The 27,098-nt window shown below is 39.1% G+C and overlaps 1 protein-coding gene across 1 annotated transcript in view; it reads left to right on the forward strand.

Annotated features, from left to right (window-relative positions):
- The first annotated feature begins 1,017 nt into the window (after positions 1 to 1,017).
- LOC143035714 (UPF0047 protein YjbQ) overlaps positions 1,018 to 27,098 on the forward strand; it is a 66,270-nt gene continuing 40,189 nt past the window's right edge. The window contains exons 1-2 of the mRNA XM_076202598.1: positions 1,018 to 1,404; positions 26,640 to 26,734. Coding sequence (XP_076058713.1) covers positions 1,173 to 1,404; positions 26,640 to 26,734 — 327 coding nt within the window. The 5' untranslated portion in view covers positions 1,018 to 1,172. The remainder of the gene's footprint in view (positions 1,405 to 26,639; positions 26,735 to 27,098) is intronic.

Consider the following 27,098-nt stretch of genomic DNA (forward strand, 5'->3'; position numbering starts at 1 on the left):
AATTAATCAATATATTTTTCATTTAACACTCCTCCATATACTGGTGACCATAATGAATTATGTGTGTTGCGTTTCTAGGCTCAAATTCCTTGGTACGTTTGAATATTGCAATATAATATTGGACTCCGTACCAAGTTCCTGTACTCAGTTGTGATTACATTTACTTGGTTTATTCATTAAAAATAAAAAGATGTGAATATTTTTTTATTTCACCGATATTACAGTGTCCATGTTTTCTCTGACATAACCTGCCATATAGTCAAATGTCAAATAGTGTTTATATTATAGTGGCAATAATTTCTTGTAGATTTACTTGAAAACTTGATAAAAAATGACTAAAATCATTACTATTTGAGAGATGCTATAATCTAGAAGTTTAGAACTGAAAAATTTCCATGAATATGATATGTGAAACAATTTAATACAGTGTGACTAAGGAAACAAAAATAGATTAACAGAGCACATCTAAGAATGGTGCAAATATTCCTGAAAGAGGATGGCAACAAAACTCCAACAGTAAATTATCTAAATACTAAATAGTAAATGGGTTGTCACGTCTATATTTTGAAATTTATAGTAACTGATGATAAGCATTCCGGATTACCTGAGGCTTTTTAAATAAATATAATTAAGAGGTGAGAGTCCTATGGGAAGATACTTCTTATTCCCCCACATCTATAACTAGAGAACTAGAACTAGAACTAGAACCGAACCGTAAGTGGGCGTGACTGTCTGAGGGTGGGTGCACGATTCTATTTGCTATGAACTAGTACATGACAATTCCACCGACAAGAAACACTGTGACACATGGGAAGTATATTATATGTTACAATTTCTCCTTATGGCATAGGAGGCCATCCACTCATTACTTAGGCTGTAAGTCAAAATGCAATACTTATCAGGGACTCACTTCCCCTGTAAGTCTTACCAATGGTCTCCGACGAAGGTTTGTTTATGTTGTGGAAGTAAATATTGCGGATGGCACTGCGATCTTGTTATACTTCGATAACAGAGTCATCTGTCGGAGACTATCCGTGAAACTGAACCAGATTTCATTAATTCATGAGATAAAAAACTTGTGATTGTTTTTCGATAACAAAAACGAATGAAGAAATATTCATTATATTTAATCTTGCATTTTATTTGTTAAAAATGACAAAACAAGGGTTTATATGGGAAGCAGATGGGTTCAAATATTGTCGTGCCTCCTACTCGTATCGGATCTGTCAGTAGTCAGAGCAAACATGGCTTCTTCCAGTAGAGGAATACAAATAGGCTCTGCGTGGTTTCAGAGAAAAATCAAGCTTCGACCACAACACAGGGGGATACACTTAGTCACAGATGAAATATTAAAAGAAATCCCCGAACTTAGGCAATTTTCTGTAGGCCTTCTACATGTACAGAGTAAGTATATGGCATGTGTTTACATTGGTGCTGAGAAACGTTACTTGTCGTCTGCAGTGGTATAAAGTGGCATCACTTGTTCCTTGCCTTCAAATATTGCATAGAATAGACCCGTTGCTATACAGCAATGGTGAGATAGATTAGCAACGACACATTGACGGGCCGTACATTATTGCTGATGTAGGTGACCCTTGCTGGGAGTAACTGGGAGGACGTCAGTTGCTTGGGACACGGGCACACGTACATTTCATTGAGAGCCTGATGTCAACAGGACACGGTGGATTTTGTAATTATTTGCTGGTGAATGTGATTACATTAGGTTATAGCAGTTAAGCAAAGGACTCAGAGGTTTCATAGCGACTTTGCTCAGTTTTCTCAAGGACCTTCTTGAACAGAGCTTGCAATGACAACATTCGTCTTTCTGAACCACGTCATTAATTATTAGGAAGGTAACTTCAGTTGTTCCTCTAATTTATATTTTATTTGGGGTGTTATTACGTTTGAGTAACAGTTGTATACAGATAAGGACACAGGTTTAACATTAACCTGTTCATTTTCATGTAATGAGTATTGAATTATTTACTCCAATCATCCCAAATATTTTAATTATGTACAAAATTAAAGACTGGAAGATTATATTTATTGGTATTGGTGTAACTAGAATGTTTCCAATGTGAATAAAATGATATACATAATTTTACATCTTACTAACTTAAAAACTGGAATGAATCTTAAATGACAACATAGTAAATGTACTTCTGCTTGAAATGTCACTTTGCAAATTTGCTTTAGGGAATCTTTTGGCAATTGTTTTTTTCATATGGAAATGCACCACACTGACACATTTATTACTTAACATTGTCCTGCCATTAAGAAGTGTCATGTTAATGTGTAGATAATTGCTTTTTGATATTTTGATTAATTCAAGTTATGTAGAGTTTTGGGATATGTAAAAGTAAATGGCATATATATATATATATATATATATATGAGTGTGTGTGTATGTACAATTTTTTTACAAACCGTAGAATTTATATACCATCATAATGTGGAAATTATTTTGATAGTGATATTATTATGTTTATAACTGAACAGTTTATGTTCTGTTTCTGTGTCCTAGGGTTACTGTATTAAAAAAGAAATGTAGTTTACATACGTATGATCATAAAAGAATAATCTTATACAATGCAAATACTTCCAAGTAGATATGAAGAAAAGCAAAGACACCAATTGAAAATGATATTCAGTGAAACAAGAAATGACAATAACAGTTTAATCAGACATGCAGATGAATTTATAAAATATTATGTTAAGGAGATACACAAATGTTATAAGATGAGAGATAGTACAATAGGTTCACTGAAACAAAAGTTTGGAGTGCAGTCCTAAATTTGCTAGTTTGTATCATTTGTTGCTTGCCATGCATAAATTACCACCATTGGCTATCTTTATAACATCAAGTTTGAGGATGCCTTGTGCTTTATGCATGCACTCATGTGAACTGTGTGTGCTCTATGATTCTATAATACTTGCTATATCTGGAGTAATGACAGGTACTGGTATAGGGAAAGAAACTATAGAGTCCATCAATCATCTTATCAACTGGTCTCTTGCATGAGATCCACAACTCCCAAGTAATTAGCAGTGGCCATGGGATTGGCCTGCCGTCATACATTGAGGAAATATTGTGTCATTGTTTGGGTTGAATGAGAATGGGGCCGTATAGAATGAAGTTTTCTATCTTCTTAATGGTGAATGCATCTGGGGCCAATTTTGAGTCTTACCAGTTTTACTCTCTGTTGATATAAATCCAGTGCTAGGTGATGACCTAAATGCAGTCATATCATTGTGGTTCTTGTTTGTTGTGGGAGGGATTTCTTGGATTGGTTGGTGCTTGGGGGTCAGTTGGAATATGGGGTTCAAAGGTTGGTCTTTTCTCTGTCTTTCTGCCAAGGGCTTCTTACCCCTTATTATGGAGGTAACTAGTGAAGGTATGAACCCACTCCTATCTACCAGCCATGTTTCCCTCTCATATTAACTCCTCGTTAAAGGGTCATTCCTGTATGCTCCCCACTGCCCGAGTCAAAAGGAAAGCAGGCCTAGGGTTGGTCTTAAGGTTTATTTTTGTTTCTGAGTGTGATGCTAGTGTTTGTATAATGGGGGAGGGGTAAGGATGGGTGGGCTGTAACATAGAACTTTATGTCTATCATTTTCATACTGCTGTATAGGAAAGATTTTGGTTTGTTTGTGGAAATATTGTATCCATTTTAGCTCATTTGGTTATTATTCTTAAAGCTTTGTTTTGTAGACCTTTTTCTGGAAAAAGGATTATTGTAATCTTGAAAGAGCCCTAAAGAAACTCCACTCCAAATCTGTAACCAAGTGGAGGGCGGTCTGAACAGCTAATGAGCAACAGCAAGTGTCAGGCATGGAGGGGTGTAGCTCCTTTCCTGAGTACTTGGACCAGTTACTCATGGGTTACCCCCCCTGAGTGGATTGCGTCCCCTTGCAGGTGTTCAGGTAGCAGTTGCTGATCCACCGGTAGATAAATTTCCACCCTCTATGATGGAGGTTGATGAGGCAATGAAAGAAGGATGGGAAGTCAGCTGGCATCTGCAACATCACTGAAATTGCTGAAAGTTGGATGTGAGGCTGTGATCCAAGGGTTGCATTCAGTGCTGTCTGCTGTCAAGCAGTGTGGTGTCATTCCTGACTGGAAAAAGGGTTTGGTCATCCCTATCTGGAAGGAAAAAGGAGACTGGCAGGACTACCATGGGAATACACTGCTGTGAGTGCCAGGGAGGGTGTTCACCCATTTGTTGCTGACATGAGTTCATTCACAACTGTTGATGTTTCACAAGCCTGTGCAGTGTGGCTTTGACCATTAAGTCAACAGCTGATTGGATCCAAACACCTCGTGTTTTTGCGTAGTGCTGAAATGAGTATCAACGGGTTTCTTGCAGCTTCTGTTGATTTCAAGTAGGCATTTGACTCTGTGCATCATGGGGTACTCTGGGATCTTCTGCAGGTACATGGGATTCCTGCTTGATGTCTGGCTTATGCATTGGGACAGGAAGTTCTGTAAAGTATGGATGGGGCATGTTCAGCTTCTTTCTTGTTATTTCAGGAGTGCGGCAAAGGTGTTGATCATTGTCAATGCAGAACATAAGTTGGCAATGCTAAGGTCACTAGCCTTGTCTTCGTAAATTATGTTGACCTTTTTATAGAGTTAGAAGTCGTGGTTGCAGCCTTTTAATTCAATGTATAGGGAAGCAAAGCTACTTGGACTCCAGGTCTAGTGGACCAAGACCAGGTGTTTGGGGCCTTGATCAGCAAAAAATACACGGGAGTGACGAGCGATTTTGGTCGGGAAAGTTCCAATGTCGCTCTCGCAAACCCAATAGTGGGAGCGATCCCCCACAAAAAAAAATCGCTCCCGCGGCAAGATTCAACGTTTTTCATGCATTATCCATCATTTGGCAATCCCTGAATCCCATCACCATTGATGAAAGGATCAGAGCAAACACAACTTACCCGTGATCAATCATTGCATTATCAATTGATATCATAAACGCAATGCATCAGTCAACTTCAATTTCTTGATATACGTACGTACGAGTACGCAGTATAGCTGCTAGAGTTCAATGGCTTACCTAGCCTAGCTTCGTATCGTATACTAGTACATGTTGACTAGACTCTACACGACTATCGTGCTACATAATGTCGCTAGTTGCGAATTGCATGGTACCTGTATGCAGGGAAGTTCATTGGTTGCATGCAGCTAGCTGCCCAAGCAACGCGCTGACTACATGTACAATGCACCATACCCAATACCACATCACCACATGCATACGCACACTGTATATATGCAAACTCGCTCGAGGTCTAGGAGGGAAACTGGGAAATCCCATTTATAACCTCGTTCGCATATTTATGAGAAAACAAAATAGAATCAAATGTTTGGTTAGTAATTGAAAGTAAATAAATCTAAGTATAAATATGAACATTTGATAATTTTATATTTAGTTCATATATATGGATCTTTGGAGGGAGAATAAGAAATACAAAAGTAAGAAGTGATTCGTTAACTAGCTTAGGTTTACGGTAGCTAGGTCACGTCCATGCCAAACTTTTGATGATCGTACATCATGGAGCGATTTCTAGTGAAGCGAGTGAAGATGGTTTGCCCTCAGATTCAGTCTTTTCAGAATCGAGGGAGAGTGTTTTGACGGCAGGAAGCGCTTCTGGACCGGCAAAGCCTAATTCAAACTCTACGGGCAAGTCCAAGGAAAATGAAAACCAGTAAAGCATGAATCTACTATATGCTCATGGAACCTAGATTAGCTTGAAGGGGATCGGGGCAGTGATGGTACTCTAACGGTATATTGCAAGGGTTGTCATGCATTTCCACCCTCATGCACATGAGTAATGAGTTAGCCTTCCAAAAGTTAGAAAGAAATCGAACCTGCAAAAACATGGCTCTGGAAGTATCAAAAATGGCTCTGGTGAAATTTAAAAAAAAAAAATGAAAAATGGCTCTGGAAAAAAAAAATATTTTTTTCCCTGGCCTTGATGGATAATACAAATTAGTCTGTCCATGCGTGTAGTGAGGGCATTGAGGCCTTGGAAATTTTTGCATACCGTGGTAGTGTAGTGCATAACAATGGTGGTTCATGTTAGGAAGTCCTTTGAAGGATTGACATTGCCCATGGTGTTATGGATACAATCAGCCAGAGTATATAGTGTTGGTGTTTATGCAGGACTATCTGTATCTTCAAGTCACGTGTGCTTCTGTTGTACGAGTGTGAGACATGGACATTGAATGTTGACTTGAACCGTCTCACTGTCTTTGATACTTCAGAGAATCATGGGGTATTGCTAGAATGATTAAACCAAAGACTGCTCCATCAGATGTAGTTTAAGCTAGTCATCAGCACAGTTCATGAACATCAAATCTGGCTATGTGGACATGTATCGCATTTCCCTGATGTTGATCCCACTCGTAGGGTTGTCTTTTGTGGAGATGACCCATGATGAAGGAGATAAAGGGAGACACTTGCAGAACTCATGGCTAGGGCAAGTTGACTGAACCTGTTCGGAGTTGAATGGAGTTGTGGGTGGCTGCAGCGGAACTTGCTCAGAGAAATTACAGTGACTGGTGATGGTATGTGAGTGAGGCAAAGAGCCCCTAGGTATATGCACTTGATTGATGATATTAAAGAAAAAGGTTGAAGTTTTGGCTCAGCTTGACCATGGAATGGAGCCCGTGACAGTGGGAAAATTACATAATGTTTAATCAATTTGGTGTTGCAGGTCACTCTTGCAGGAGACCAATGGCTTCCTGGTAACCAGCAACGACTATATGGCAGGCCCATAGATCACTTGGAAGTAATTTTATGTTGTTATCTAGGAGGTTGTTAGGGACAGTGTAGGATGGGGTGTTCAGTATCATTTGTGTGGTGGTTGCATATAGGGCAGTTTGATCCTGTGGGCGGGACTATTCTGTGTTGGTACTGTCATAGTGCTGGATGATGTTCTGAACACAAGCACGCTAATGTAGTTCATATTTCTTTAATGAGGAAGTTTTCTGTAGGGATGATGTCTGTGGGATTTTAGCGAAGTATCAAGTTTGGTTTCTGTCTTGAAGAGTTTGTTTAATGATTGGGTATGAATGTGTTTATATATGAAATTATAATTATTATTGTTATTTTTTATTTATTTATTTTTTATTATTATATATATTTTTTATTCCTTCAGCTGATTGAGATGGGTGAAGGGTTGAAAGCTCCACTATTGAATTGTGTACCTGTCATTTTAATATTCTATAGGGAGAATTTTAGTTTCTGTTTGGTGTTCTGTTAAAGTGGTTTTGGTTCATCTTTTTAATACTCGTAATGCTTTCTTTTATTATGTTTGCATAGTGTTTATTTTGCTAATTGTTGGAAACCATGTAGTGGAAGCATAGTTGAGTATGGTTCATTGTTTGTAGGCAGTAATAAGAACTTGTTTTAAGTTGTCCAAAGTCCATGCTGATGATTGATTTTAGTAAGTTTATTTTCTTGTTCATTTTCATTATTATATTCTTGGCATGTGGGTGATATGCAGATGACTTGACAATAATAACCCAGCATGGTACATACAAAATTGCAGCAAGAAATACTGAAGGACACTTAAACAAAACGGAACAGTGGCTCAGAAATAACAGAATGGAACCTTAACCCTAGAAATCAACAGCTCACCCCAGACAACCATAAAAAAGAAAAGAAAAAAAACCACTTAAATGGCCAGGTCCAGGTGTGACAATGAGTATATTATGGCACTACCCCCAACCTCAAGAGTTGTGGGCCAACCACAAGAAATTCATGTTGGCACCAATCCCTAGGGGTAGCTTTGGTTACCTGGGCGAGTACTACAACCCTATTTCCAACAATGCACCTTCACATTTTTTTCTGAACTGAAGGGTGATTCTTCAGTAATCATTCATCCTCTCATACTTCTAGCCAGAGATGTTGAGTAACTCTGGGCCCATCACAAACTACACAAATCCAGCATGCTCCAAACCCATCACCTTGAACTAGCAAACGAGGGGCTCGGTTCAGTGCAATTCATGCAAAAACTGGGCGCACCTAACTTCCACAGCACTTGCTGACATAAAGCAATACATAACACCTGAACCTGTTCTACATGCCCATCCATAACCTCACTTCCACCATTCCACCCCCCTCCCCCTTGTGCATCCTTACCCACATTCCAACCCTCCTTCCTGACCACTCCTCTTCATTCTTCTGACTCTCCTAATCCTTCCCTACCTGTACCCCACCCACATACAGCAACCTGTAACACATATAGAACACACATTTTCAATATAACATTGATGGTATCAACACAAAAAAATGATGAACTTGAACACGTCCTCAAACAACACAACATACACATTGCCATCATACAAGAAGTAAAACTATGACATTCACAAAAAAAAAAAAAAAAAAAATTGTTTCACAATTTCACCACCAGACAAGTCAGGATGATGGTAACAGTGGTGGACTTGTCTCCCTGATCCACCAATCCATCTGCTTCGTGGACACAAGTACCACCACCAAATCCCTCCTCCCTGCCTCAGACAGCACCACTGAAACCCAATCAATCATAATCTGAATAGGTAACAAATCCAAGATTGCAGAAGTTAACATGTATACCCCCGACCCCAATTATCCCCCTCAGTTCCAAACCACTTTAAGCCAAAACTCAACCAACTTGTCACCATCCCCAACCTTACCCTGGGTGGTGATTTCAACGCCAAGTCATCCACCTGATTTGTCAACAACACTGACACGGACAGAGGGCTTGATCTGTAGACACAACTTGATTCATTGACCATCAGACCATCATGAACAGCGCCCATAATCACACACATATCACCCATCAAACTGCTACACCCCATCTTCTCATAACATCACCTGTTCCCCCTGTTTAACCCCAGCAACTTCTTCAAAAGTGGTTGGAAACCTTGGATCTGACCACCTTCCAGTCATCATCACCACCAAAACTACCAAAACACAATACACCCCAGTTGGCCACATACGCCAATTACAAAAGAGCAAACTGGGAAGCTCACTTAGGAGATAGAACAACAACTTGAGACAATGAACAGTACACCAATCACAGTCAAAGACACTGCTGTGCACACTTTCAATACAGCCATACAAAATACAGACAAGGAATGCATCCCCAGGGGCAACAGAAAATCACACAACCCAAAGCCTCATCAGTCAACACAACACAATACCCCCATGTCACTTATCCCTCGGAACATAAGACCAAATACAAGCACTAAACACAGAGATCAACAACAAAATACATGAACAAAAAGCACAAAATTGACAAACATTGTCAACACAATCATGAAACAAATGCCAAAAAACTTTACAAGACACTCAGCAGCATCACACTATCCAACAGTAACACAGCAATAACCACAACATCAGTCAACTTACCTCAAACAGACAGCAAGCTAACACATTCATAAATAATTTTGCACAAACATACTATCTCACCCTGAAGACCAACACATCATTCAACATAATAAAGACTTCCCCACAGACCCTGACTACACATCCTTAATAGACAGCCAGACAAAGCATATAATCCATAACCTCAAGTACAGACGCTCCTCTACTTACGTTCATTCGTTTTATGTTTTTTCGATTTTACGTTTGAACTGACTGTAAAAAAAATTGTAAAAAAAAAAAAAAATTGAGTGAATTTTTTAGTTTAGCGCGCTCTCCGTAGTTCAAACGATACTTACGCATGACGCTGCGTCCATTGTTTACATTGCACAAACGACAGACTGAAAGTGCCTTGCCTCCTCCTCCACCATCTCAATTTATGTTGCTTGAATTTAATTTATTTGAAATTAATGTTATTATTTTACAATGTTATGTGTATAATTAATGATTTAGGGGTGTTTTGTAAGATACGGTAATAGAATTTACGGATGTATAGTACAGTAACAACTTACGTTCATTTTCAACTTATGTTCGGCCGTTCGGAACGTAACTAAAATGTAAGTTGAGGAGCGTCTGTACTCATTTGCCTGTGGCCATGAGTAACTTCCAGTAACATCCACCTAAAACACCTTGGACCATGTGGCATACATGCACTTACAGACATTGCAAACTACAGCTATTCAAACAACACTATACCTGGCATCTGGAAGCATGGAAAAATCATCACAACCCCCACATCCAACAAAGACCCAATAGTTCCAGCATCACACTTCCTGATCACACTTCTTTGCATCCCCTCCAAAGTCACTGAACACCTCATACTACAACTCGTCACACCACATACCCACCCCTTGCTGAATCGCAACATGGTTTTAGTCCACTACATTCTACAAACACTATTCTGATAAACATTACTCAAAGAGTTTTTGATGGCATAAATTCAAATAAGCCCCCACACAGAACACTTCTGATAACACTAGACATTACTAAAACTTTTGATACCATCCCCCATTGCAATCTCACAAACAGAGTATACAACACAGACATACACAATAGTACGGTAACAAGAGATGGCTGGCCAATTTATCGGGTGGGTAGAAATTCCTTTGTACTATATAATGGCCAATCACTGCACACTAGAAACTTTAGGAACAGAGTACAACAGGACTCAGTTCTATCAAGCACATTCTTTAATCTGTACATACACGATATACCCACACCCCATACCTCAGAAATACAAATCTCCTCTTACACAGACAACATAAAAATTACATGCACATGCCATAACGTAGACAAAGCTAAAGAAATACTACAACCATACAACTACACTCTACACCTGGTTTGCCAAAAATAGACTCAAAATATCCCTTACCAAATCTGTTGCTACACTTTTCACCAATTGGACAGCAGAACACAAATATATACCATGCCTGTATCAACAACACTCTCATACCCGACACACGTGCACCCAGGATTCTTGGTGTAACATGTTGTACATCAATGTCATTCAAACAACACATCACAAACATTTGGGGAAAATTCACACTTAGATTTGATATGCTTAAATCATTTGCATGAACAACATTGGGACAAAAAGAAACTATGTTCATACGCTCAGTGATGAATTATATGATCCTTGCATGGGCCCTAATCTCACTAAGACACACTGCAACACCCTACAGACCATATAAAACAAAGCCCTAAAGACAATTACAGGCTGCATAAATACAATACCTGCAGATCATTTACACCATGAAACAAAAGTCCTCAAAGTCAAGGATCATATGACATGAGAGGCACACAAGCACTTGCCTCAGCCTCCACAGACATAACACACCTGCTACACTGGGACATAAGTTCAAATTTAAATATGTTAGAAATCAAGGATATAGATTAAGTTGGAGGCTAAATATGATAAGAAATTAGAGAATAGGAGACAGGACCCAAAGAGCATTGCTCATTTCTTGTATACTACAATTAGGTAAATACTACATAGCAGAAGACCCACACATACCAAGAAACATCAAAACAACACCCAAAGACCTATGTCACACACAAATACTCTCTTCTCTTCCTTCACAACCACCAGACACCAACCTCCAGAGGCATATTCATATCATTCACTGCTCCATCAACAAACTGGACAGTACATGCTGCATGCAAGACCCCCTGATATCCATCCCTCTGAATCCTTTCTCCCACAAAATATCAAGAATCCACCTTGCCAAACTGCAGTGTGGCCACCATCGAGCCCTTCTAAGCTACCAGAAGAGGCTGGATGACTGTATTGCAGATAACTGTCCAGGATGCAACATTTCACCCCATACTATACAGCACATGGAAGACTGCATTGTTCACAATCATGCATGCCAACAATACAATATATACTCAACAAAGGATTTGTGGGAAAGCTATGTTCCAGCCATGGCGTTCCTCAGTGAGATGGGACTACTCAGCCAGACAGTCTAGAGAACGACAACAACTAAATGGCCAAACTCTTCCACCAGAAAAGAACCCTAAAATTCTAGGCCTTACATTTGATACTTATGACCTTCAGCTCCTATATCAAAGATCTGAAAGAAAAAAATCAGCTGAAAGATAAATCTACTAAAGTCTATAGCAACAAGGACTTTGGACAACAGAACAAAGTTCGTAACTAGCGTGGTTCCCAATTATTAGCAAGATGAACATGAAAAACTTATAAACAATACAAAATAAAGTCACACAATCCCAAAACTAAAATCTTCCTCATAGAACACCACATGAAAATGATAGGTACATAGTTTTATGTTGGAATCCTATACACCACCAATGCAACTGATTACATCACATAAACAGCACCTGTAAAACATGAAAACACCCTAGTAGTTTGCTACTTAAACATGTACAATTTTTCAGTTGTACCATGCAATACATCCACACAAAAACACATGTACACTCAAATCCCTAAATGTGCTCTCCAACACAGACCACCAAACTCAATACTCAACCAATACCCCAGATATCAGAAAAATCTCTCCTGAGTGAGTCAAGAACCACACTGGCACACTTGCATTAAAACAATTCCAATACAGGATAGAACTGATCACAGATTCAAACTCCTGTAGATACCACCACCACACTGCACCTTGTTATACAATGCTTCTCACTGACAGTCCCTAGACAGCAAAATTATAATTCTTCCTTGAGTTACTTATGGACCCATCTAGAGGCTGTTGCCTACCTGGGAACTGTGGGTCTCCTGCAAGAGAGACCAGGGTAATGGACTGACTTTCATGTGGGCTGAAATATAGATATAGATATGTATATATATATTTTTTTTACATATATTTGAGATCTTCTCTGGGTCTTCTACATAGGAATTTTTTAATTCATATGTTACCTTTTCCATATCTTTGTTGGAAAAGGGAAGGGTGGCACCTATTTAGTTTGATTTTTTACATTTTGTTTTGTTATTATCCTATTCTTTGTTGGAAAAGGGAAGGGTGGCACCTATTTAGTTCGATTTTTTACATTTTGTTTTGTTATTATCCTATTTTGAAACTTGTTTTGGAGAAATTTTTGCTGATGATGTTGATTTCCTGTTTTGATGATGATATTCCATATGCTTATGACACTGTATGGGGTGGTGACTTGGAATTTAAAAGAGACAGAAAAAAGTTTAGACATATTTGAGTTGAAGTGTCAGAGAAGTATGGAGGGGATTACAAGGTTGAATAGAGTGTGAAATGAGGAGAGCTGGTGTAGAAAGGGAGCTGGCATATAGGGCTGATGAGAGATTGGGATGGTTTGGGTACATGTAAAGAGTGAGTGAAGAAAGATTAGAAAAAAAGTGTGGAAAACAGAGGTGGATGAAGTGAACTTTAGGGGACAACCAAAAGTGAGGTGGATAGATAAAGTGAAATGGACTTTGAGCAAGAAGGGGAGTGTTTGTTGAGCAGGAAAGGGAGAAGGCACGATAAGTGTGAGTGGAGAAAGGTTGTGCATGGATATTTTGATCCATATCTCTCTCCCTCTCTCTTTTATTATTATCATTATTATTATCATTATCATGAAGGGATGAGATTCCCATGTAAATAAAATGGCTGACTCTGCTGTGTATGTGCTGTGTCTTGCTGCATGGCTTCTGACCTGGGCAGTGGGCAGGAGACAGAGGTGACCCTTCATCCACAAGGAGTTAAGATGAGAGGGGAAACAAATGGGCGATGGATGGGAGTGGGTGCATGCCTTGGCTGGGTAACTCCCTTATGAGGGGAATGACAATGGTGATACCGTTCCCCAGGCTGTCTGGCTGAGCAACCCCATCTTCCAGAGGAACACCATTGTTGGAATGTGATTTTCCCATAAATCCCTTGTAGAGTGTATGGTGTGTTATTGTCATGCATAATTGTGTAAAATGCAGTCTTCCATAATGTGTTGAATAGTATGGGGTGACGTGTTACATCTTGAGTAGATTTCTGTGATGTGTGTAACCATTTGCCTCGGGTAATTTAGGAGGGCTGGATGGTGGCCGTACAGCAGCCTGGCCAAGTGGACTCTGTCTTCTCAAAGGAGAGAGGATTCAGAGGGATGGATGTCAGGGGGTTGGGCAAACAGTAGTGTGTTGTCTTTCAGTCTGTTGATGGAGCAGGGTGACCAGGGTTTCTTGTGATGGTTTGGCACCCAGCCTCTTCTGCGGTTAGGGGGTAGTCTCACAATGTGAACGCCACCACACCAAGACCTTATATGGGAGAAGAGGACCTTGGTATATAGCTAGATAGATCATTCCTTGGGTTACTACAAATGTGTTATTGATTGGGGTCAGGGTTAATATTCAGTTTGACTTTTGACCTCGATCTAAGATGCAACATACCTCTTTGGTCCTTTATTCATGCCAGGATGGGTGGCCCCTTGTGGCTTGGAGAGGCAAATTGCTGGGCAGATTGACTTAATCTATAGGTCAGGCATGCCCAAGGTCAAGCAACTACTACCAGTGTCAAGATGGTGGCTGCATGTACTCTTTCATGACTCCTGGGACTATTGGGTTAATATATATACCCAAATCTTGGTCTTTCCTCGCTGGGCTTAGTGGTAGGTGGTGGGCATGAGAAGGTGAATCATAGAAATGGAATGACAGCCATATTTGACATCTACCATAGGGGTGTGTTTGCAATATGTCAAAAACACCAAGCCCACTGTGGAGGTTGCTGGGGTGTTGCAGTTGAGGCACAAATACATCAAGCCATGCCCAGGGTGAACCCTTGATGGGATCTTTGTGTGGGTGCCTGGAACATTCTCTCAGGAATAATTGACAACTCTTATTAGCTGAAGTTCAGGATGCTCAGATTTGATATAGTAACTCAGAGGTAAGAAGATTAGGGAATGGTGAGATAAGTAGTAAGGGCTATGCCTACTTCTGATCAGACTGCACCAATTGGGCCCACCTCGTTGAAGTAACAGTAGGCATATCTAGCTGACTACAGCGCACTGTTATAAAGGTTACTTAGGTTGATGAGCATATGATGCTGATGAGGCTGAAGCACACTTTGGACTTCATTTCTCATATTGCATTATATGCTTCTACTAAAGCACATGAACTTGAAGAGATGTTCTATGTTGAGCTTGAATCAATAGTTGACCAGTCCCAGCCACAAGAAACTCTTATTGTTTTGGGCAATTTCATTGCGGTTACTGGCACTGACTGAAGTGGCCATGAAGTATGTATTGACCCCCATGGTTATGGATCCAGGAACATTAATAGTTCTCTCCTTATGAACTTTACAAAGTTCAAAATGCTGAAGATTGCTGGTTCCTGGTTCCAGAGATGAGAGCCACACCAATGAACATGGTACAGTAAGTCCTCGTTATACGGTACATATGCGTTCCTGAAAACCTTACCATAAATTGAAATTACCATATACTGAATGCGGGAAGAGACTGATTGTTGTGGTGGCCGCACGGCATGGTGGCACTATGGTACAGTGTAAACAAAACACAAGCAGATACTGTATATGTAAATTTTTCTTACCATAAATAGAATCAAGGGTATTAATTACCAAATACCGTAACTGTGAATTTACCGGATAAAGAATTACCGTATAAGGAGGACTCACTGTATAGTATTTCTGAAGGAGTGGCCAAGGAGATTGATCACATACTTGATGGTACTCATTGGAAGATCCTATAGAACTGCAGGGTTTATTGGAGTGCTGAACTCTTTAGGATTGATCATAGACTTAGACAACTTTCAGACTGTGTATCAAATACAGGAGAATCCAAAGGTGAAACCCACTAGGGTTTCATACATAGAAGCTCGGAGATGATGTGTGTGTCCAGGAGTTTGCGTCAGCAATTTCCAATTGGTTTGAAGTACTTGGCACTCTTGAGGATCCCAATGAACTATGGAACACCTTTGAACGTGAAACTGAAAGCTGCAAGGGAGTGCGTCAGAGAATGTCGAAGGATGAGGACTGGTGGCATTGCAGGAGACACTGGAGAATATAGAGTTGAGTTGTGCTATCAGAGTGTGTGGGGACCTGGAACAATACAGGACTTGGAAACGATAGACTAGACCTCTCATGTGGATGGATAAGGAGAGGTATGTCAGAGGAATCACTGAGGATGTTGAGGACCACTTTAATGCAAATAACCTCAGGCCTGTTTACCAAGCCCAGAAGTAGTTCTGCTCCAAATCTATGATCCATAGGAGCACAGTCCAAACAGCTGATGGACAGCTTGTGTGAGGCATAGAGGGGTGTAGCTCCATTGCTGATTAGGGTACTTTTAGCAGTTGCTCACAGGTGACATTCCAAGCACACAGTTTCCTCTTCATGGGCACCTAATCTCAGTGAGACACCTCAACACCCTTGAGACCATACAAAACAAAGCATTAAGAACAATTACAGGCTGCACATATACAACACCTACAGACCACCTACACTATGAAACAAAAGTCCTCAAAGTCAAAGATCACCTTGACTTGAGAGGCACACAAACACTTGCTGCAGCCTCCACAAACACAGCACACCCCCTACACTGTATAGCAGAACACCCACACACACAAAGAAATATATAAAAAAAAAACACCTAAGTATCTTTATCACACACAAATACTCTCTTCCTCCAAAACCACCAAATACCAGCCTATGGAAACATATTCATAATCACATCACTCACTGTTCCATTAACACACTAAAAGACAATACATTGCTGCATGCCAGACCCCCTGATATCCATCCCTCTGAATCCTCTCTCCCACAAAAGGACAGTCCACCTGGCCAGACTGCGATGCTGCCACCACCCCTTCTAAGCCACCAAGAGAGACCAGATGACCGCATTGTGGACAAATGCCCAGGATGTAACTATTCAACACATCATATATATGTATATATATATATATATATATATATATATATATATATATATATATATATATATATATGAGAGGTACAAAATAATGAAAAGGGAAGTTAAGCATAAGATAAAGGAAGCAAAGAGGAGAGCAGATATGAAATGGGGAAAGAGTATGACAGAAAATTTTGAAAGTAATAAAAAGATGTTTTGGAAAGAAATTAAAAGAGGAAGAGGAGGTGAATCAAGTGGAGAAGAAAAGGTAAAAGGTACAGATGGAGAAATGATAATGGAAGAGAAAGCAGTGAGAGGAAGGTGGGCAGAGTATTTTAGGGGAAAGGTAGTTGCAGTGGGAAGCACTAAGAAAATGAGTGATGAGTGAAGAAAATGGAAGAGAAATAAGGGAAGATGAAGTGAAAGCAGCTGTTAAGATGATGAGAGCAGGTAAGGCACCTGGGTTGGATGGATGCCATGCAGAATGTCTGAAGAAAGGAGGTAAAGTTATGGTGGACAGGCTGGTGAGGTTATTTAATGTTTGTTTAAGAGAGAGTAGAGTGACGGAGGACTGGAGAAGTGCCTGTATAGTTCCGCTTTACAAGGGAAAGGGGGACAAGTGTGAGTGCAGTAGTTTCAGAGGGATCAGCTTATTGAGTGTAGTTGGGAAGGCTTATGGGAGGGTCTTGAGAGGATTAGGAGAGGAACAGTGTGGTTTTAGGACAGATAGGGGTTGTGTAGCTCAGATTTTTGTGGTAAGACAGATATGTGAAAAAGTTATAGGGAAAGGTAAGGATGTTTTTTTGGCTTTTATGGATTTGGAAAAGGCTTACGACAGGTTAGACAGGAAGGCACTGTGGGAGTTATTGCAGATATATGGGATAGGAGGAAAGCTGTTGAGAGCAGTCAAGAGTTTTTACGGGAGTAGTAGAGCTTGTGTTGAGATTAGAAATGGAGAGAGTGAATGGTTTGAAGTAAAGGTGAAACTTCATCAGGGATGTGTTATGTCGCCCTGGTTGTTCAATCTATACATGGATGGAGTGGTATGAGAGGTGAATGCAAGGGTGGTGGGTCAGGGGTTGGAGATGGTTATAGAAAATGGAGAAAAGTGGGAAATAAGCCAGTTGTTGTTTGCTGAGGATACTGCACTTGTAGCAGGATCAGAGGAGGGATTGAGGAAGTTAGTGACAGAGTTTGAGAAGGTGTGTGAAAGAAGTAAGCTGAAGATAAATGTGGGCAAAAGTAAGGTGATGAGATGTACAAGGGGAGAGAGTCGCAGCAGGCTGGAAGTGAGCATTAAGGGTGAGAGACTGGAGGAAGTGGATAGTTTTAGATACTTGGATGCGAATGTGGCAGGAAAGGGAGGAGTGGAGGTGGAGGTAGAATGTAGATTGAGAGAAGCGAGTAAATGCCTTGGTGGATTAAAAAGTATAATGAGAAATGACATCTGGGAATGGATGCTAAGAGGTGGTTATATGAAGGAGTGATTGTGCCAACAGCACTGTACAGGGCAGAAACATGGAACATACAAGAGGAAGAGAGGAGGAGTTTGAATGTGTTTGAGATGAAATGTCTGAGAAGTATGATAGGGGTTACTAGGCTAGATAGAGTGAGAAATGAGGAGGTGAAGAGGAGAACAGGGGTGGAAAGGGAGTTGAGAGATAGGGTTGATGAAAGAGTATATTGATGGTTTGGACACATGGAAAGAATGAGTGAAGAAAGATTAGTAAAAAAGAGGTGGAAGGAGTGAATATGAGGGGGCGACCTAGAATGAGATGGATGGATGGGGTAAAAGGGGCATCACAAAAGAGAGGAATGTCTGTTGAGGAAGGATGGGAGAGGACAGAAGATAGGGGTGAATGGAGAAGGGTTGTGTATGGATGATGCTGTGATGCATTAGTGGGAGTGGGTGGGGGATGGGGTGTGAGGAAGTGTGTATGAGAGGTACTTTGAAGCAGCCCAAATTGATTTCTCCCCGTCTTCTCCTTTTTTGCATGAGGGGACTGAGAGGGGGGTCGCCAAATTAACGAAACGCCCTTGCTGTGGATGTGCTGTGTCTTGTGACACTGCTTCTGACCTAGTTCAGTGGACAGGATGCAGGGATGACCTGTCATCCAGGAGGTGCCAAGATGAGAGGGAAGGGGGAGGGTGGAGAGGAGTGGAATTGGTGGGAGTGGTTTCTATGCCTTTTTCCTTTTTGGCTACCCCCCATGTAAGGGGGAAAAAAGCCTTTAGTATATGTATGTATATATATATATATTTTTTTTTGGCTGGGGGGGGATTCATCAATACTGGCAAAATAGACAAAACAAACATTTTAAGCATCTAGAACTCCAGTGTAAATATCGCATCCCAAAACTTAGTGGAAAGAAGAAGTGAATGAGAGATTGCCTTAATAAAAAAAAAGTGAGTCATCAAGCCTGAGATGTTTCATGGAAATTTTTTTTATTAAAAGGAAGAATATAAAGAAACAGAAACCTTTACACAAAAATCTGTAGAGAAGAAGAAAGGGTTTTTGAAAAGGGCATTATTTATTAATGCAAAATGAGGCCAAAAATATTCTACAGATTTTTTTTTCTGTGGTAAATTGGGAAATGGGGAACTGTTAGTGGAGAGATATCTATGAAGAAGTATCAACACAAACTGAAATAATGGAAGAAAAAGTTCTCCATCTATTTTTGCTAAAGGAAACAACGTTTTAGTGAGTTATAAACAGTATTGTTGGGTTGGAAGATATAAGTGTGAAAGTGTAGGAAGTACACAATCTATTGAAAACATTGGACATGAGAAAAACTAGGATCTGATTGGATCTCCAATTGGTTAAAGGAGGATTACATTGAAAATTAACAGACAAGATTCATAACCAATTGTGCTCGTTAAAAGAAGGGGTAGTGCCACAGGATTGGAAAAGGGCTAACATAAAACTAATTAGAGACGGAGAAAGTAAAGAAGTACGACTAAACTATGGACCGTTGTCCTTGGCCAGCATTATCGCAAAATTGTATAAGAGAATTGCAAAAGATTGGTGGGTCAGATGCCTAGAAGAGAGGAATTTTGGTAGATCAATTGTTCAGGTTCAAAAGTGGTAGATAATGGGTATCAAACATTTTAGCTTGCTCTGAAGAGTAGTTATTGTACTGCAAGAGAAAGGAGGGCTAGGTGGAATTTGTTTACTAGATCTGGAGAAAGATGTTTAAGCAAATTGGAGGACTTATAAGTAAGCTGCTGGATTGTATGAAAGATTTCAGAAAGAGTCTGTGAGAACATAAGTTAAGGAAGATGCCAGAAAGAGGGCAGTGACTATCAGTCTCACCAATATAAATGATATGATGAAAAGTACAACAAGCTACAACAACAAGTTTACAATCAACAAGTCAGTCTGTTGCCAGGAGTTTCTGACATTTGGAATACGCTGTTCCAGTATGGTCACTGAATCTCATTCAAAACATTAACAAATTGGAAAAAATACAATGGTGAGCCATAAAACTAATTCCTAATATCAGAAATAAATTGACTAAAACATATGAATCTATTTTCCCTAAAAAGGCATAGACTCAGGGGTGATTTGATACAGGTCTTCAAGATTCTGTAGCAAATTGACAATATCAAAAGTGATGAAATTTTCATACTGAATGTGAATCAGGCAAGAAATAATGGTCTCAAACTGTCTGGAAGTAGATTCAATTTGGAAGTGGATAGAAGCAACTTCACCAGCCGTATAGCAAATGAATGGAATGAACTTCCTGCAGTACAGGTTGAAGTTATAATATTCATTTAGATAAACACCTAAGCAATATGCTGTAATGTCTGCCATTTATTTAATTTTATTTTATATATTTGTATATTAATATGTATTATTTATCTATTTATTTCTTATTATATATTTATTTGTTGATAATAGATTATCATTTATATTTATTATTGTTTATCTGTTGGTTTATTTGTCTTATCTATTTGTTTATTTATTTTATTTATTATTCTATTTTATTGATCATCCAACCTAGTTATGGACCAAAAAGTCTTCTGTTGGCATGCTTTTCCTTTGTAATTCTTTGAAAGCCTGCAACCAGTGGTGGGATTCAGCTGGTGCATACAAATCTGTTCTTGGAATTTTATGAGCTCTGTGAAATGGTTATTAAAAATTGGCTTATGTAGGCTATAATACAGCCTAAGTGATATATGCATGCTACTGGCCTAGTGAGAGAACCTGTTATTAGGAAAATTTAATCCCATCACTGCCTGCAACCCCCAGGTAACTGGCTACAGCCACCTGTTTGGCCCATAAGCCATTCAGATAAAAGCTCTTCTGTTGACTGGGTAGGAAGAAAGTAGGGTTGTGTGAAATGAAGAGTTCTTTTTCTTCTGTGTGGTAATTACATATGGGGCAGCTGGAGACTATTCCCAGGCCAGTGTTGTGTTGGTAATTTTTTAATGCAGGGTGGTGATTTGAATACAGTCATGTAAGTGTGATTTTTATTTATTCTTGAGGGAATGGTTTCCGAGTTTGGTTGATGTCTGGGGAGTCAAATGAAATACAAGATTTGGAGCTCTTTTTGTGGAGTGCCTCTTTATCAGTGTGTACATGTTTTTGTATGGAAGTGCTGGAAGTTATTGTAGATATGAGTGGAGTGTTTTTCATTCATTGAATGTTTGTATGATATGGTGTGAGGGAGAAGAGGGTTTGAGGGTTCTTCCATTGATGTGTGCAAGTCATTCAAAGTTGGTTTCTGAGTGCAGATGTTCTATTGGTATTACTTTGGTGTAGCCTCTTTTTCTGTGTTGTTTGTAAGGTCTTGTTTTTCCTAATGCTTAGTCATTTGTAGGTCTTGTGACTTGTTTGTATATAGTGATAAATGTCTGCTGTCCAAATACTGTCCTTGCCACTGCACTTAGTGTTCAGTTTCTTGTTTGCCTTCACTGATAGGTCTTTCCATTTAACTTCTTTCAATTGTCTCCTAGGTTGACCCATCTACCTATTAACCCCACTGTTTTCATCCCTCTCTCTTGTTCATCCCACTTTCATATTATCTTTTCCATATTCTTTTTATTTTCTCCAATTGTTTTCCCACCTTCCCTCCTCTGTCCTGTTTATATCAGACCAGAACTTTTTTCTTTATACGTTTCTGAGATCTTCCCTCCCCACCTTTCATTTATTTTCCTTTTCTACACCCTAACCTTTCTCTTTGCCACATTGTCCTTCTCTGTATGCAGTCTTTTGTTTTCCACTTTTTTTGTACTTTCAATGTATTTCTCGTACAATTTTCTCTTTCCTCAGTTGGCTTTCTTACTCATTTCTATTCCCAGCTTTAATGCACACTATCTCTTCAGTACTGAACCTATCAAGGACCATATTAAGGACCTGAGAGTGAAAATCAACTAGGAAATACACTAGCTAAGATCAATAGCAAGCAGAGGTTTTGATCAACAGAAATAAAAAAAAAAAACACTGTCTACAGATAGTTCTAAGAACTACCCTTGACTATTCCTTTCCTGCATGATTCCCTATAATCAAGAAAACAAAAATAGATGTCCTATAAACTACACAAAGCAAACCATCAAAAATTATGACAAGGTGCACTAAAATCACCTCATTAGATTATCTACACACTAAAACCAAAATTTTTCCCATAGATCAACAATGAAAATTATAGGCACACAGTTCTACTTAAGAACCCCTAACCCTATACCCACCCCTTTACATAACAAACCCAACCAAGAAAAAAAAATCAGCCTTCCACCAGCACCATGCATCACATTCATAGAAAGAAATTATACATATTCAGATCACAAAACAAGCACTTCAAAAGTGACCACAAAACACCCTACTCCACCAGACTTCCTAGACTTCAGCCCTACCGAGAAATCCCTCCCAAGACCAGCAAGAACCATACTATCACATGTGTTAATGCCACCATCTAGGTTTAAAACAATACCAACACAGAATAGGGCTAGCCACTAATGCAAAGTGCTCCAGATACAATCACCATACAGAAGACACCAAACACTTATCTTACATTGCCCTACACTACTCTTTCCATGTAGGTACTATAATTTGGTGAGATAGGGGTGATGGTTAAAAGGAATTTTTTTTTATGCTGTCGGTGTGTGTTAGTTTAGGCCTTTTGGGGATGTACCACCAAAATGTTAAATGTTCTCTTATTCTGTTCTATAGTATTTGACCCTTGAATAAGCACTGCTTACAGACACCTTATCCTGTCAATTTCACGTATAATTAACTTTGCCCAATTACAATTCATCAGGTGTATTGCAGACACAATAAGATGCTGTTGGTTTGAATATTAGTACAATGTTTTTATATCTTGTGATGTTTCACCACAATAAGACTTGTTACATCTCTTCCATGATATCCTTCTTGTCCTTTTTTTTTACACTTTTGAAAATACCTTTGTTGACTAGCTGCTTTGGCATATCACTTTCATGATGCTAGCTTTAAGCTCCCAAGTAATTTATTTCAGCATTACTGGTTGGTAGTATAATCCTTAATCTACTGGTTCCTTGCACTGATGTCAGTTTACCATTACAATTTACTGCCTTTCTTTTGCACTGTTTGATGACAAACTGGGAAATTCATTTTTGTAAAAACTTGGATACATTGACATTCATCATCTTTTGTGTATATCTTCCAAATTCTATAATTTGGTTGTGCTCCATGGGCAACATACACAGATATATAATATAGTGTAAATACTACGTGTTTATATTGTTTAGTGAAACTACCCATGCATGAATAATCAAGCACTCACATCCCTGAGATTGATTTACTTTCCATAAGTCCAGGAATATAACTCCAGATTACTGTTGTTCCTCATGAGAAGAACCAGTTTTAGATATGCAGTTTTGAGAAATGCAATTTGTACAAGAGCATGATGCTTGTGTAACTTAAAGAGATAACTGTGTATATATATATAGTATATTTATAGTAAATATGGACAAGTTTTCCCTGAAGTATACTTCATTGCAGTGAAAGGCAAGTTTATTTTGACAAAACTTCTTGGCATACTTTTCTCTTTGGTAATGTATTCTTGCCGTCTATAGACAGTAGTCCAAGTATTCCTGTGTATGTCATGCTGTTGGATAGCAGACATAATTTGTTTACAGTCAAAACATATTTTCACATCTGGTGTCTCTTCAGTTACGGAAAAGTATCTGAAGCTCATTCTATTTCACAGTGTTTATTGTGGCAAAGTAGCATGCAATTGATACTTTAGGGTCTATATGGGGTACCCGTACAGACCAGAGCCACACATCATTTTGTCTGTGATAGAGGAAGTCTCTGTTTATAGAGAAATGATGACACTTTTATTATACTGCGACTGTCCCTCCATTATGCTGTCCCCCACCCCTTGTTACTGTCCTGTACCATAGTCATTTCCATGTTTTGCCTACCCTGTGGTGGGGGAAAAGAATGCTGTCACCAACTATTCCCGAGTCATTTGAGGCCACAAAATACGGACAGGGATAGGACTTGGAATCCTGCTACCTGTAGCCCCAAAGGGGATATTCCTAAAAAATGTAAAGCCATAAGCTATGCCATTGTTTTTTGTCTACCTCCCGTGTAAGGGGGAGAAAAGCCTTGGTATATGTATGTATATGATAGGCAGATTGTGGTTGGCTGCTATACTGCTGATACATAGACAGTATTTATGTTTAAGCTGAAAATAACCAAATTGAAGCCCTGCAACAGCAACTCCCAAGAAGCTTTGGATCTCAACTTCACCATTGAACACTGTGAAAATGGATCGCTTCCTTTCCTTGATGTTCTGGTCAGATGGGGAAGAATCTTTCCACACCTCAGTATTTACCAAGGCCAGTGACTCCAGACATTGCCTCAGTGGACTCTTTGAATATCCTAAGATGTAAAGACTCAATAGTAAGTGCATGTATATGAAAATCCCTCGGCCACTGCAGTAACTAGAAAATGTACACTTACAAGTTGGAAGGAGCATCACAAATCCACATTAACAATAGGTTTAGCAATAAAGACATCGAAAGAATGACCAAGATGATTGTGGATAAATGTTACCAAAATGATAAATTAGCAAATAATCAGATCAACCTGCAGTTGACATCATCAATGTATACAACAGCTTTTTCTATACTCTACTGCATTCGTCAAGCTAGTTTAAGGAGGCAAGAGCTAGCAAGAAATACAGAAATTCTAACAATTGGTCAAGACCCAAGATTACCAATCCAGGATGTATATATATAAAAGTTATTCCTGGAAATGAATATTCAGCTTGAGGACTTGAAAATACTATTGAGTGTGAAGAGATCATTGCCATATAAAAGCAAGACATCAATTGCCCATGCCTGCCACCTGCCAACCAATAGGACAACAGAGAATTCTGGTGGCACCAGCAAATCACAACCCCCCCTTCCATCGACACTTGGAATGTATAAACACTGAAGAAGCAACAGATATGGAAACACATCTTGGCTGTAAACAAATTATGCCTGCTACCCAACAGCATGATATATAGAAAAATATTTGGCAAGAATGCATTACACGAGAGTAAAGTACGACAAAAAGCTTTGTCAAAATAAACTTCCCATTCACTTCAGTGATATAGGTCTGCCACTGGGACTCTGACTTTAGGCTATGTAAATTTTATTACAAGGTTAGAATGCTACCATCACACTATGCAAGATGTATGAGAGGAATGTTTTGGAACTTGCACATTGCAGCACATAATCTTAATTTTACCGAGTCTTATATTCAGGAGAGCCATCTGACAGGTGCGTGAAGTTAAGACAGTCGGATTAGATAGTTCTGCCACTGGAATTTGAACCCAAGGACGTACAAGTTTTACCACAAAGCAATGACATTTCTGTCGTGCTATGGGACAAAAACTTGGGTGCAAGAGTAAAAATGATAAATTTCCTCAAATAACCAGCTTTCTCAGTTACCAGCTCTTTGGTATTTTGTTAGGCACCCTTTCCTCCTGAGATACCCCTGGAGACATTTAGGGACAGACTGCAATATTTAGAATTCATACAGGGTCCATTTAATTCCAAGTATTCTTAATGGTTGCCTCAGTCTCAGGGATTGATGAAATGTCTCACTCCTGTAACTTAAATTTCATGAGTGCCCAAAAATTCTGAATGGGGTTTAAATTGGGCAAATTGCCTGGCCAATCCTTTGTGGACTCCACATCAGATAATGCAAACCATTCCTTAAGTTAAGCATTGTAGCAGAGAGCAACATCCTGCAGTTAATGCAATACTCCAAATGATTTAGTAGTTTAAGATATTTTATTGTATCTATCATAACATCTTTTGGGGCTTATCACTAATGATCCCGAACCATGGTAGCCAAATAAGCACAAAACCATTAGCAAATCTGGGTGTTTTACAATCCACTGTATGACTTTTGTGTTCAAGGGTTCACTGCCACACACTATTTCCATGAATTTTCTTCCACATCTCATTTATGAATCCAGAGCAGATAGCTGGCAACTGTACTTCTCTTATTCCTTCTAGCCAGTGACATGGGTATAACAATAATTTTGTGTGAAATTTTGGGTTGGGAAATAGTAGAGAATCCAGTTACAGCTATGCAAAAATTATTCTTTATTTATTGTTTATCTGCATGAGGGGATGGAGAGGGGGGGTTGCCAATTAAATGAAGTGGCCTTGCTGTGGATATACGGTGTCTTGCTACACTGCTTTTGACCCAGGGCAGTGTGTGAGATGCAGGGATGACCCATCATCCAGGAGGAGCCAGGATAAGAGGGAGGGAGGGAGGTGAATGAGACTGGAGTATGTTGAGATGGAATGGGTGGGAGTGGATTTTGTCTTTTTTGGCTACCTCCCTTGTAAGGGGGAAATAGCCATTGGTATATGTATGTATTATTAATCAATCTTTTTGTATCTTCTTGTCCACAGTTCTTCACACATCTGCAAGTTTAGCCTTAAATGAAAACTGGGATCCCTATGTACGGGATGACATGGAGATGATGTTAAACAAGATAGTGCCTGAGGTAAGTATTTAACAATAGACTTGGATGTTTACATTGTGTGTAATGACTAGAATCTCTGTAATCAGTTGAAAACTTCTATGAAAGAAACTCAGATTTTGTAATGTAAAAATATAGATAACTTGAATGTTATGTATTACACTATTAAAACCATAGTGATATCATGAACATAGAAATTTTTAAGTATTATTGTTGTTATTATTATTGTTATTATTATTATTATTGTTATTATTATTGTTATTATTATTATTAATATTATTATTATTTGGCTCTTGGGTCAACAGAGTGCAGTGCACAAAAATTAACTTTATTTTTATTTTCAAAACAATATATGTAATCTCTTCCTTGATTTTAGGAAAGAAAAACT

The sequence above is a fragment of the Oratosquilla oratoria genome, chromosome 19, assembly GCF_046742065.1.
Source record: "Oratosquilla oratoria isolate Oo_2021 chromosome 19, ASM4674206v1, whole genome shotgun sequence".
In the NCBI taxonomy this organism is placed as follows: domain Eukaryota; kingdom Metazoa; phylum Arthropoda; class Malacostraca; order Stomatopoda; family Squillidae; genus Oratosquilla; species Oratosquilla oratoria.